At 42.9% G+C, this 12,939-nt stretch overlaps 1 protein-coding gene across 2 annotated transcripts in view; it reads right to left on the minus strand.

Annotated features, from left to right (window-relative positions):
* Positions 1 to 12,939, minus strand: part of LOC119649571 (glycine receptor subunit alpha-2) — a 371,241-nt gene that overhangs the window by 328,061 nt on the left and 30,241 nt on the right. Inside the window, exon 1 of one of the 2 annotated variants that reach the window (XM_038051773.1) lies at positions 11,886 to 12,182. The exons of the other annotated variant lie outside the window; for it this stretch is intronic. Within the exon in view, the coding sequence (XP_037907701.1) occupies positions 11,886 to 12,004 (119 nt within the window). The 5' untranslated portion in view covers positions 12,005 to 12,182. Of the gene's footprint in view, positions 1 to 11,885; positions 12,183 to 12,939 lie in introns of those variants that run through there. 2 annotated transcript variants of the gene reach the window in all.

Below are 12,939 nucleotides of genomic sequence, written 5' to 3' on the forward strand. Positions count from 1 at the left end.
CAACAGAGCCTATTTCAGCTTACAAAGACTGTTCCGCTCGAAACGTCTCACCATAGGGTCAGAGCTCTTACTCTACAAGACTATGATCTTGCCAGTCCTCATGTATTCCTCGGAAATTTGGGTTCTTAGCAAGAAAAATTGCGAACTCTTGGCCGCGTTCGAGAGAAGAATCCTCCGAAGAATTTTTGGCCCCCTACATGAGGATGGACGATTCCGTAGACTACACAATGACGAAATCTATGAGCGATACCATGACCGCCCGGTTGTGGATAAAATCCGGCTCAATAGGTTACGGTGGGCGGGTCACCTAATCCGTATGGATGAGGATGATCCCACCCGGAAAGTCTATAAGGGCAATATCTATGGTAGAAAAAGAAGACGAGGCATACCCTGCCTAAGATGGAGCGATGGCGTAGGTCAGGACCCCAGACAGCTTTTAGGGATATCGAATTGGTGGACCTCGGCGCAAAACCGGGATGTCTGGAGTTCCTTATTAAGGCAGGCCTAGACCGGACACCGGTTGTTGCGCCGTTGATGATGATGATGACGACATACGTAAAACCCGCTTTAAAGGGCCATAGCTTTTTGAGTAGGGTGTTCGCCATGAGCTTTCATCAAAACTGAAAGAAGAACCGCCCCTCTCCCCGGGGTGACTGGTGTAGAAGTTGATCTGACGCGAACTACAGCAATGTTGATGGAAACAACATTCTTTCCGGGAAAAATACATATATACACCAAGTTTCATGACGATTGGGTTGAAAAGGGTACATATATATATCAAGGAACATTTGGCGTTGTTAGGGAGAGGCTGTGGCATGTTGAAGGATAGTCCACATGGGGAGGATTCCTCTTAAGAAGGAGGGACCGGATGAATTTGCGTTGTACAGCTTCAAGAGCGCGACAGTCACGGTTGTGAAAGGGGAACCAGGCCAGACAGCAATATTCAAGGATGTTTCTGAGAAGGCAGTTGAAAAATGTTAAGGACGCCTAGATTGAGGTAAAGTCGGAACAGGAACGAAGAATAAGGTAGAATGTTATGTTACGAAGTAGGAATCGAAACGAAGTTTGTCATGGAAAATTACACCCAGGTCTTCAAGGGGGTAGAAAGAGAGTAACAAAAGGATGTTAGGGAGGGTTTAACTTAATACCACATCTAGCAACATTTGCTGACATTCAGTTCCAACTTGTTAACCGAGCATTAACAAATCAGAGCATCAAGTTTGGATTGCAAAGAGCACAGTACCGCGTAGACCAAACATAAGCAAATAATTTAAGGTCGTCACTGAAAAAACAAACACGGCCAGTTGGGGATGGAGGGGAGGTCATTGATAAAACACAGGAATAGTAGGGGGCCAAGTAGAGAGCCTTGAGGAACACCAGCGGGAGGAGTGAAGGAACTGGGTGAGTTACCATGAAAAGAGACTCTACATGACGGGTATGATAAGTAGGAGAAAAGCCAAGAGATGATTAAGGAGGGAGAGTTTGGAGAGCAGAATATTGTGGCCAACGATTTCAAAGGCTTCAAAAAAATCAGTGTAGATTGCGTGTACCTTGTGTCGTGAATTAAAACATTTAATAACGAATTTGGTAAAGACCAGCAAATTTGAAGCAGTAGATCCATGTTTCACAATACCATGCTGTTCTTTCACAATGAGTTGACCGAAGTGCGTAGTCAGCCAGTCGTTGAAGTTGAACATTTTTTAACAAAAGGAGAGAAGAGAGACAGGACGGAAGTTGACAGCTAGAGAAGGGTTTCCGCTCTTAAGGATATGCATGATAAGGACCTTGTTCCAAAGGTGAGGAAAGTAGTATTCTCCGAGGCTGTTGAAGATTATAGTCTAAGTGAGGGAAATGTATTGTTTATAGGTAACAAAGAAGAGTTTAGGAGGCCCATCGAGACCAGGTCCGACGTTGATGTCAAGATTACCAATGAAGAATTGAATTGAATTACGGGAATAGCGAGTGTGGGATCAAAAGGGTTTTAATTTACCGCGAACAAGGGCAGCCTTGACGCTAAACAAGTATCCCTTATGTACTGTTTTAATCATAGACTTCGCAGCATAGCTTTCAAATGAACAAAGTCGACATCATTCTTAGAAGCCCGAAACTTCTTCCCCAATTCGCGCTTTAGGCGTATGTTGTCATGAATTTCCCTAGTGACCCAAATTGGGTAAGAGCGCAGACATGTAGGAGAAAAAGGGGCTAAGAGCTTGATCACACGTTCAATTAGATAATACGTGATCCCAGTTGATTAACGCCAAGCCTGAGTTAAAACCGTCAGAGAGTTCCGCTTCAAATTCAAGTGAGAGGGTGATGAGCGTTTAATTTTGACATACGGCAATTGCAAGGAAATAAAGAGAGGTGGACGTCAGGGAGGTTGGAAAGAAAAAGATAGAGTGAGGGGTGGTGTTGAAATTCAGGGCAAAACAAGTGTTCATAAAAGAAGAAAATAGAAGGAAAGAATGGGAGAAGTTGTTGAGCATGTGGAGGTTCAAATCCCCGCAGAGGAAGAAAAATGGGGGAGGGCATTTGGTAGTAGGGAGTTCCGATAAACTGTGAAACGATTCTTCGTACAGATGAGCAGGGCAAACATAGTGGGCGCATACAATTTACACGCGAATTTCTACCCTTATGCTTAAGAAGAAAAATTCCCGATTCAGTCAAATTCTTGGAGATAAATGAGTTTGAAAGATGCTACCACTCGGTCAGGGTTACTGTCTTTTGTTAGTTTGACACATGGCAATGGTGAAAGTTGGTCAGCTTTGCCCTTAATGTACTCAAATGCCTCATCCGTAGGAGTAGCGAACGTCAGCCTGGAGATAAACCACTGTTTTGGTGGAGTATCCTTTAACCCGAGGCCGCTGTCACAGGTGGAAAAAGTATCAGAGTATAAAGCAGCGGCGGGGAGTGGAGTTTCGCTGGCAAAAGAAACGATATCAAAGGGCGGGTGACTATGTTCCAGTTCGAGGCCTGCAAAGAAGGTTGCATTGAATCAGAGATGCAAAGCAAGTTCAAGCATCTGTGATGCAGGAAGACATTTTAGATGAAAGCTTTGGCGTAGACCTTTGAGAGAGCTGTACGAAATCAACTCAGGTTAAAAGGGCCAATTGCATGGACGCCAGAAAAGATGTTGTGGCTACACTGTTAAGCACTATTGGAGGCGCCGGTAAATGTAGGTAGGTAGTAGATCGTGCTATTTTTGGTACTGGACCAGGGTTGCAAGCCACGTTCTCCAGGATATTTAGTGGTAGAGGAACTGAAGCGGTTGTGGCGATATAAATAGTTGATATCACAGGAGAAAGTGGCCAAGCGACTCCGGTACCAATATGAAAACCTCAATGAAGCGCTGAATGACTGCTTTCCATTTGCTTGTGAGCTTTTTGATGCACATTTCAAATGGTATTGTGGACATTTAACTGTGATGGCATGTTCAAAGCGCGCTTAGGAAACTGATTTAATTGTAGCACGAAATTTCTAGTTGAGATTCCCTAAAATTACAATCTCTTCTATGATTTCGTCTCATTTAAAAATACATAGGGCCGGAGAACCAAGTTTACTAAAAATGTTGTACTGCCTATTCGCCTTTTTGCGAAAGTGCAAATCTTCTACGGGATACTGGCCCACATGTCACCAACGTTTACGGTTTAACGGTTTAACCTATAAATCCATTCCCAACGTTATCCCTTCCCCTAAGGAAATATCACAAAGTGTTCTGCGCATTATCAAAGGAGTTCCGAATGGAGTAACCAGTCTTAGGGTTATCCTCTTGAAAATCGCGCTAATTTTTGGAATTATAGACTATATACCCGCAAAAATTTCTTAGCAACAAAGTCAAAGAATATTCTACTAGAGTCGCTTTTTCCGTCGCTTGTAAAGTTTTTTATTATTGCATATAATAGTACTCCGATACTCGTAATATTTCTCAGTGCAAGGTGTCTGCTGCCTTACATTTCCTTATTTTTCCATAAACCTAGCCCTTAATAACACTAACTGTTATATAATTCTTATATTTTCATTCATGCTTAAGGGGGCCATCAATAAATTTTTAAGAATTAAAAAAAAATCAAAATGGAAGTTGATGTAATATAAGTAGTCGCTATAGCCTCCCTCCCCTCGACTTTCTTGTTTGACAGACTGCTTCCCCGACCCTGGCTAACATAGAGGCATGTAAACATATGTCGATGAACTACTTTAGTGGGGTTCCCTTTAGTGCTACAATTAGGTGTGCAATTTTCGTCACACATCAGGTTTAGAATAGCTCTACCCACGTGGTCGACCACTGATAAACTTGTTGGTCATTTTGGCTCTTTTCTACTTCTAAGTGCATTAAAGATGCCTACCATCAATTTAATTTGTTTGTGCGGACGCCTACTTTTGTGACAACATAAAGCTGGCCTTGCCAAATATGTCGGCATCTGAAATGCTAGAACATCTAGTAAACTCACTGCTGATATTTTTAGTTTGAGAATTGAAATCGGTTTACTCTCTGTCTGTCTGTATAGACTATAGCAGCGATCGACACCAAATTTGGTGACAAAGCGGGAACTGTTAACCCTCACGCATACAGTGAGTTACATCCGTTTACGTCAAACATAAGGGGAGGTCCCCAAACATGCAAAAGGGGGTGTACTTTTTTTTCCCCCAAATATAGTCATATCAAATGAAAGGACTCGGTTACTACTTTCCGAAGCTGGTCTTAGTTTTGACATTCATTAGCAAGGCGGGGAGTTCAGGGGGTCGAAAGTGATCGTTTATCTAACGGGTCCATTCTCAGAAACTGCTTAAAAGGAGGAAGAAGCCGTTGCTATATGGTGGCTAGGCTCCGAAATACCTTCCATAGCGATATCTCTTCAAATAAAGTTAATAATAGTATATTACTATAATTTTCAGTAATTGGCTGTAGAACTCCCCTTCAACAATATAGGCTATAATATAGAGCTTGACCCTACCAAGTTTGGTGGAAATCGAACTATTATTAACAAAGTTATAATAGGTCAAAGTTGTCACTTCTTTAGAAATTCAAGATTTTGAATGTCAATATCACCCGAAAGTGGATATGCTCACAGAATATATGCAAATATTACGTGTTACATACTAATGGGACAAATTCACACTCAAATGTCTTTATAAAAAAAATACACAAAACCTTTCATACCTGAAGCGTCCAGTTTCCTGTTTCCCGACTTGTTTTTTAAATCACGACTGTTTGTTTCGTCCAGCAGAGGCAACTAATTAGACACTACCTCCTTAAACAAAAAAATTATTTCGTTTCGAAAGCAACACCGCGACTAAGTGAAATAAAGTCGTTAGGACTGTACCAGCATTTCAAAAAAAGGACTATTGGTGGCCTAAAAGAATGCGAAGGTTGACAGGACCCTCATTTTTGCGAAAACAATTGGAGATCATGAAACAACTTTCGCTCTCATTAGAGTACTTCGACTTTGATCACCAGCCCCTAATAAACCGTAGCCTCTATTCGGAAACGAATTCCGCCAACATTATGCAGTAGTTCGCCGAGGAGCATTCTCATAAAAAAATCGAAATAGTTGCAAACGACCTGACGCGGAAGGGTAAAATAATTTAAAGACAATCGCAATCGCGCCCTTCCAGGAGCTTAATGAAGCATTCACGGTAAAGCATTTACTTCACCAAAAAGTAACGTTTGAGAAAGTCAAGCCCATGTAAAAAATGCAGTGCTACAAGCTCAGTTATAGCGCCCAAAACTATTCAGTTGTGCACAGACGTGTGTAACACACAGGTGTTAATTTTACACACTGACATACGGCCTTCCGAAATATGGTCGAAAGCCGCTTCGGCGTAAACTAATAAGCAGGGACAATTTGCTGCCATTCAATTAATCATGAACATATAGGGTTAAATGTACTCATATATATTACATCAATGATAACGTTCTCCAGGTGGCTGCAAAGATCATTTTTCTATACTTCATCACCAGGAACTCAGTTAACTGCAGTTATTTCAGCATCCATGTCACCCTTTTAAGTATTCCGGAGGTCCCTGTTATGGTTAGCTGAAGTGTTCACTCCCACCTGATTGTCAGAGGGGATTTTAGGCGGTGTTCTAATTCGGGCCCGGAAAACGAAGTGGTGATCCGAGTGTACATTACGCCCCTCATATGCTGAGAGATGGCGGCGTTCAACCAGCACGTTATCAATTAGGTTAAGAGTGGTGCGATCCGGATAGGCCCAAATTTGTTTATGAATGGAAGTGGGCATATCGCCTGAATACGGGGTTTTAAAATCTCCAAGTATGATTCTGATATCATACTAGGGATAAGCTTTGGGGGTCAATATAGCAGTGGCGTTCACCCAGCCGCCTTCTACTGTTGTGAGTCTTGGCCGACTATAAAAGACATTAAACGGCGCCTTGCGGTAATGAAGAGGAAAATGTTACGTTGGACTAGTGGCGTGGAAAGCCTTGATCACATCCGAAATACGGATATCTGCGATCGATATGGGGTTGCACCCATCATAGAAAAATTGCGAGAGAGGCGTCTTCGATGGTATGGTCACATAATTCACTTGCCAAGATTGGACTGAACGTCGAAGTCGATGGTAAGCGACCAAGGCCGAAACAACGGTAGATGGGGATTTGAAAGCCTCGCGGCTGCATTCAGATCAACTCTTTGATAGAACAAAATGGCGCAACCGATCCAAATGAGCCGACCCCACTTGTAAACTTGACAAAGTTTTAAGAAAAAGAAGAAGATTAGCTACACTACATTGCAAATTGGTCATAAAAAAACCTACCCACGACATCAAGGATGTATTTTCTAGCAGTCTTGTATAAATGCATCAACAGTGGCTATTTCCTCAGCACCTTTCACGAACCACAAATGGAAATGAAGGGTAAGGTTAGCCAAATATTACAACCGAGAAAGTTTCATTCCAAACGATGAGTTTAGGCTTCGAAAGAAGCACGCAACGCAACCACAAAACCTCCATAATAAGCATGCAGTACTTTATGCGTTAGATTTTAAGAAAGGCCTTTGGTTTCCTATAAGGAAACTTAGTCAAATAGAAATCAAACTTACGCTAAGTTCGAAGATTTTATTATACATCAGAGTGAAATACTCCGATCTCCTGCCGGTCAGATCAGAAATACCGTAGGGATCCATATCAGAACCAACTTTATACAACAGCCAGCTTAAGCGTCAGATAAATTTAAGTATTGGGCCGGCATCAGAAATGCCCTTTGAGGAACTGAAGGCTCTATTGACCGCTGCGACTCCTGGCGAGCATGACGCTCTCGAACTCCGATATCATGCGAAATCCCGAAAAGTTCAACGAAGTGTGCGCCTTTACACAAGGGAATTTGCTATTGCAGTCGTCAAGGAAGCGGAAGATGTTGCAACACGCAATGATTTCTGAAGAATATACCACATCATGAAAGAGTTTACATTTAGTCACAAACCTTTCAATGATCTTGTGAAAGAAGTCAACGATCGACTCCTCATCCAGGACGACTGTCAGCTGAAGAGATGGGAGGAACGCTTCAGCACAGCTTCATAATCCTATCACATCCGATGAAGTTCCTCCTATTGTGGATGAAATGGCAGACAGAAGAACTATCTCGGCCATCAATGCACTCAAACGGAGTAAAGCCACTAGACTTGACGATCTCCCCGCGAAGCTATTCAGTTTCCTGCAGTTTCTGCAAATCTGCCTGAAATCCTAGGAACCTGATACCTTACCCAGGGATTGGAAGAAGAGGTTCGCTGCACTTGCTCTTCATCGATTTCGAAAAAGTTTTCGATGGCTTAAACAGGGAGCGTATCTGAAGTACTCTACACAGGAGGGCCATTCTGGAGAAACAAGCAGCTATTATTAGAGCGGCATGTGATGACGCAAAATGTCACATGCTGCCAGAGGTAAAATCTCTATGGATTTTGAGGTTTAAAGCGGAACACCTCGACTACACCTCGCTGATGAGATTCGCTTTTGCTGTCCTGTCTAAAATATGGAAATGCAGTGATCACACACTTGTCTGCGACGAGTCATCACGTACGTTGGTTTGATAGAATTTCGAACAAAGAATTTGATCGTCGCACAGGCAAGTTTCCCCTGGACGACGTGATCGGAAGGCGAAAGTGGCAGTGAATTGGAATATTAAGAAGAGACGAAAGCTTCATTGCTGGCTACGTCATGCATGCTAAGTAAAGGCTAGGAGCCTTTATGAACGCTTGTCTGCGAAGAATCCCCATACTCTCCCAAGATGGCCGCCTGAGATGAGTTAGTCGTTCCAAGAGCTCTTAGCGTAAAAGAGTAGACGAGTGGTGCGGGCGTATCTGAAATTCCTCTACTCCCAACTACTTTCGGGGTTTTAAGAATTCGATTTTGTTTTACGTTTTACGAATTTGGATATTATCAGAAATACGCCATATAAAGGATTTTATAAATCACGCTTACCTTTTCGTAGCTATTAGTGGCGTGTGAAAGCTCCGTTCTCCCGGGTTCCTTTCCAAATATAGATCCTTTCACAGAAGGACCAACAATGTGCGAGGCCAGATAAAAGCAGCAGGATCTTTCTCACGACCATTCAATACAAACAACGGTCTAAGAGAAGGGTATGCCCTATCATGCATCTTCTTCAACCTGACTCTGGAGAAAATGATTGCAGACGAATTACCATTCTCTTCAAGTCTGCCCAACTACTGGCCCACGCTGATGATATTGACATTATGGGAAGATCAACCCGAGATGTACAGTCTACCTTATGGACAAAATTTTACATACATTGGACAGCAACGGGGTGAAGGTGGTGGCGTATGCCGACGACTTGATGATATTAGTATCAGGGACGTTTCTGTCCATTATGAGCGACATCATGGAAGGAGCGTTGCAGCATAAACCCAACCAAAACGCAACTGATGCTATTCACCACCGAGACAAGGATACCTGGAGTCCACCTACCACGGCTGAATGAACAAAGATTGGTTCTTTCCTCTAATGTAAAGTATCTGGGTGTAATCCTGGATCCTAAGCTAAATTGGAGGTTGAACATAGAACTGATTAAGAAGGCCTGTATAGCCTTCTATGCCTGTAAGAGAACCTTTGCAAAAAACTGGGGTCTCTGGCCGAGGATGGTTCTCTGGATGTACACCGCTGTAGTGCGTCCGATCCTGATGTGCGGCTCTATTGTATGGTGGCGGGCTTTGAAGAAGAAATACAATAGAACGAAGCTTAATAGGATTCAAAGAACCGCGTGTGCAGGTGCTACGGGGGATCTGCAGTCCTGCCCGGCAGATGCTCTCAATGTACTCCTGCATCTCCTCCCCCTAGATCTCCACATCAAATATGTTGCAGCGACTACGTGAGTCCGGATGCTGGGCAGCGAAATCTTATGGCCACAGCAACATGCTAGATGAAATACCTCGAGAAATCTGGGTATCCCCCACGGACTATGTCACACACAAGCTGAACTTCATGAGAAACCTTGCTGTGGACCTTCCAACCAGGGCAAAGTGGAAGATCGGCGGCGTGTTGCAAAACTATGACACGGTATTCTTTACGGACGGATCAAAGACGGCCTATGGAGTCGGCGTGGGAGTTTTCTCGAATACACACGGTGTATCCAAGTCGTATGGTCTCCCAGGTTTCACCAGTGTATTCCAGGCGGAAGTACTGGCGATATTGGAAGTCTGTCGATGGCTGGAGCGTGATTCGAGCCCCAAGGGTAACATAGCCATTCTCACCAACAGCCAAGCGGCCATCAAGGCCTTGTACTCAACGACGACATCTTCCCGGCTGGTGGGGCAGTGCAGAGACGCGCTCAACCATCTGGGCGGCACGCTCAAAGTCACTCTCCTCTGGGTTCCGAAGAGGGGAATGGGCGGGCCGATGGATTGGCCAGGCAAGGCTCTGCTCTTGGCAGTCGCTCGCGAATACAGTCGATGTTCCGCAGTCGGGGGCCGAGTCTACTCGCACTACCTAGCAGCCGCGGGCCTGAGATGGCGAAGGCTTACAAGCTGTGCCAAGTCAAGGAGAATTTGGCCCGCGGTCTTAGGAGTTTGTGGCATCAATATGGCGCACCAAAGCGCTAATTGGGCTCCTCGAAGCGGCCACTGATACCTACCTACTTACCTACAGTCTACCTTCATCCAAATCAAGCAGACGGCGTGAGATCTTGGGCTACACATTAATGAATGTAAGTGTCAGCGGCAAAACCAAAGAACGAACAACATCGAATCGCAATAAAAATAGGAGTCTACAACTTTGAGACCGTTGATAATTTCTCCCATCTAGGGTCGAAAATTGCAACCGACAACAGCTATGACGATGAAATCCACCCACGGTTGTTGACAGCGAACAGAGCCTATTTAAGCTTACAAAAACTGTTTCGCTCAAAACGTCTCACCATAGGGTCAAAGCTCTTACTGTACAAGACAATGCTCTTGCCAGTTCTTATGTATCCCTCGGAGGCCTGAGTTTTTAGCAAAAGAATTATAACTCTTGGCCGCGTTCAACAGAAGAATCCTCCGAAGAATTTTTTGCGCCCTACATGGTGTCCGGATAGCTGAGTGGTTAGAGCACAAGGCTGTCGAACGGAAGGTCGCGGTTCAAATCTCACTGACGGCAGAGGGATTTGTATCGTGATTTGACGTCGGAAACCAGTCGAATCAACTGTGAATGAGTACCTGAGTCAAATCAAGGTAATAATCTCGGGCGAGCGTAATGCTGACCACATTGTCTCCCACAGTGTACTGTTGTGTACCGTTACGGTCTTGAATGAAGTGCTCTAACACACTTCAAGGGCCTGATCCAATATGGATTGTTGCGCCAACGATTATTATTATTATTATTACATGAGGATAGACGATTCCGTAGCCTACATAATGACGAAATCTATGAGCGATACCATGACCGTCAGGTTGTGAATAAAATCCGGCTCAATAGGTTACGGTGGGCGGGTCACTTGATCCGTATAGATGAGGATGATCCCACCCGAAAAGTCTATAAAGGCAATATTTATGGTAGAAAAAGAAGACGAGGCAGACCCTGCCTGAGATGGAATGATGGCGTAGGTCAGGACGCCAAACAGCTTTAGAGATATCGAATTGGTGCACCTCGGCGTAAAACCGGGATGTCTGGAGTTTCTTCTTAAGGCAGGCCTAGACCGGATACCGGTTGTTACGCCGTTGATGATGATGATGATGTATACAAAAAAAAATGAAGGAAAAAATTGTCACTTATCGTAGATCGTTCACAATTAATTCCCACAAATTTTTGGCTCGAAAATTACGACATCATTTAAACGAAATCAGAGATTTGCAGCATCCTCCAGCAAAAAGACAGGTTAAAAGAAAAGATTCTTTTGACTGAGCCTTTGAATAAATTTTACTGTCCTAAGTATCGACAGATTCCCTCAAAATTTATGCACTTTTTGTAGACTTTCTTTCTTAATTCATAAATTATCGGTAAACAAAAAAGTGTCAAAATCCCTGTTAATAAAAGCCATGGGGGTAGTTTCGGTTTTAACCCTTTGCTCCACCATATTAGGTACATCGAGTTGATCAAGTAATAAATAAGAAATTCAATTTCTCTTTATATGAACAAGGTTTGAGACCTATGTTAGAATATCCTTTCTACTTCTGTAATTTTCTTTCTTTCCTTTCGACGTGTTTGTCGGTGCTTCTGGTAAATGAGCATAGATTTGACTGAGAAAATATTTTCTTCAAAAAAGGACATTTTGCACCCACCGGAAATTAACCAAATTGTCTGACCTCATTTTAATTTGTTTAATTTTATTATTTCTTTTAAGAATTGGTAACGATCTGCCTAGTGTAATGGACGTGGAGCATCAGTCGGGTCAACGCATCATGCAAAGATGACTTTTATCAAGCCACATTGGGAATTGGAACTCACATTTGAAATCGGTGTAGGTCCAATCGCAGACATGTACAGCACCGCAGAATATTTCGTCTTCGATTTGCTCTGCAGTTAGGGAAAGTGGTCCTTGCACTTCTACTTCTCAATGGCAACATACACCATTTCGCGGAGTGCGTATCTTTGTAAACGAAAACGGGGTAAAGTTTAAATTCCGAGAACGCCGTAACACATAAAAAAATAGAGAGAAGCAAAACACCCAGCCACTCACGCGGATTCAAACCCCTGCATGCCAAAACGCGACCGATGCCATGCAGGGAAACACGGACGACAAACCTCAGCCCGGCCTTGGAGTGCACTGTCATGCTAGCGTCTCTCCGCTTTCTGTGGAACTTAATATTTCGGGCGGCTCATTAAAAACCTGTTGGGCATTGCAACTCATATTGAAGACAAAAACATCAAATCGGGACACAAATTAGCCAAATAAGTCAGAAGTTAACTGATATCTGCAATATTCCCAGATTTAAAATATTTTGGATACAAATGACACTCTGCGACTTATAAGACTTCTGATGACTAAAATTTTAAGTTGAGGGTTTGGGAAATGGTGCTGAAAGTTCCTTTCTTTCTCTGTCCCAATAACCTATTCTTGTTTGAAAGGGGCAGGCCCTGGACAAGCTATTTATACTAAATTTATTTTTCTGTTTGGTTTAAAATTTAATATAAATAATTATATAAACCCGCCAAAGATGGTCGGTGGTTTCCTGTTCGAAGTGGGAGAGGAAAAATTATAATAATCTACCAAAGAGCACTATTTATTTAATCATTATAACTTAACATCTGTGTTAACTGTGAACTATAACTAACTGCTACTTAATCTGAGGTACTCGCATAATTCAAAGCCTAAACTAACTTATAATTAAAGGTGTAAATAAAAAGAAATGTTACGTTCTTTTAAAGAAAATTCGAAAAAAAAATTCCAGTCCTTGAATAAATTATCAATTTTTAGGTAGGAGAAGGGATAGGATTAAGGACAGGATGCAGGATGTGTTACATACAAGACGCGGTTAGAAGTTACAAGCTAGGGGTTGGT

Source organism: Hermetia illucens, chromosome 2 (genome assembly GCF_905115235.1).
Source record: "Hermetia illucens chromosome 2, iHerIll2.2.curated.20191125, whole genome shotgun sequence".
Classification (NCBI taxonomy): Eukaryota; Metazoa; Arthropoda; class Insecta; order Diptera; family Stratiomyidae; genus Hermetia; species Hermetia illucens.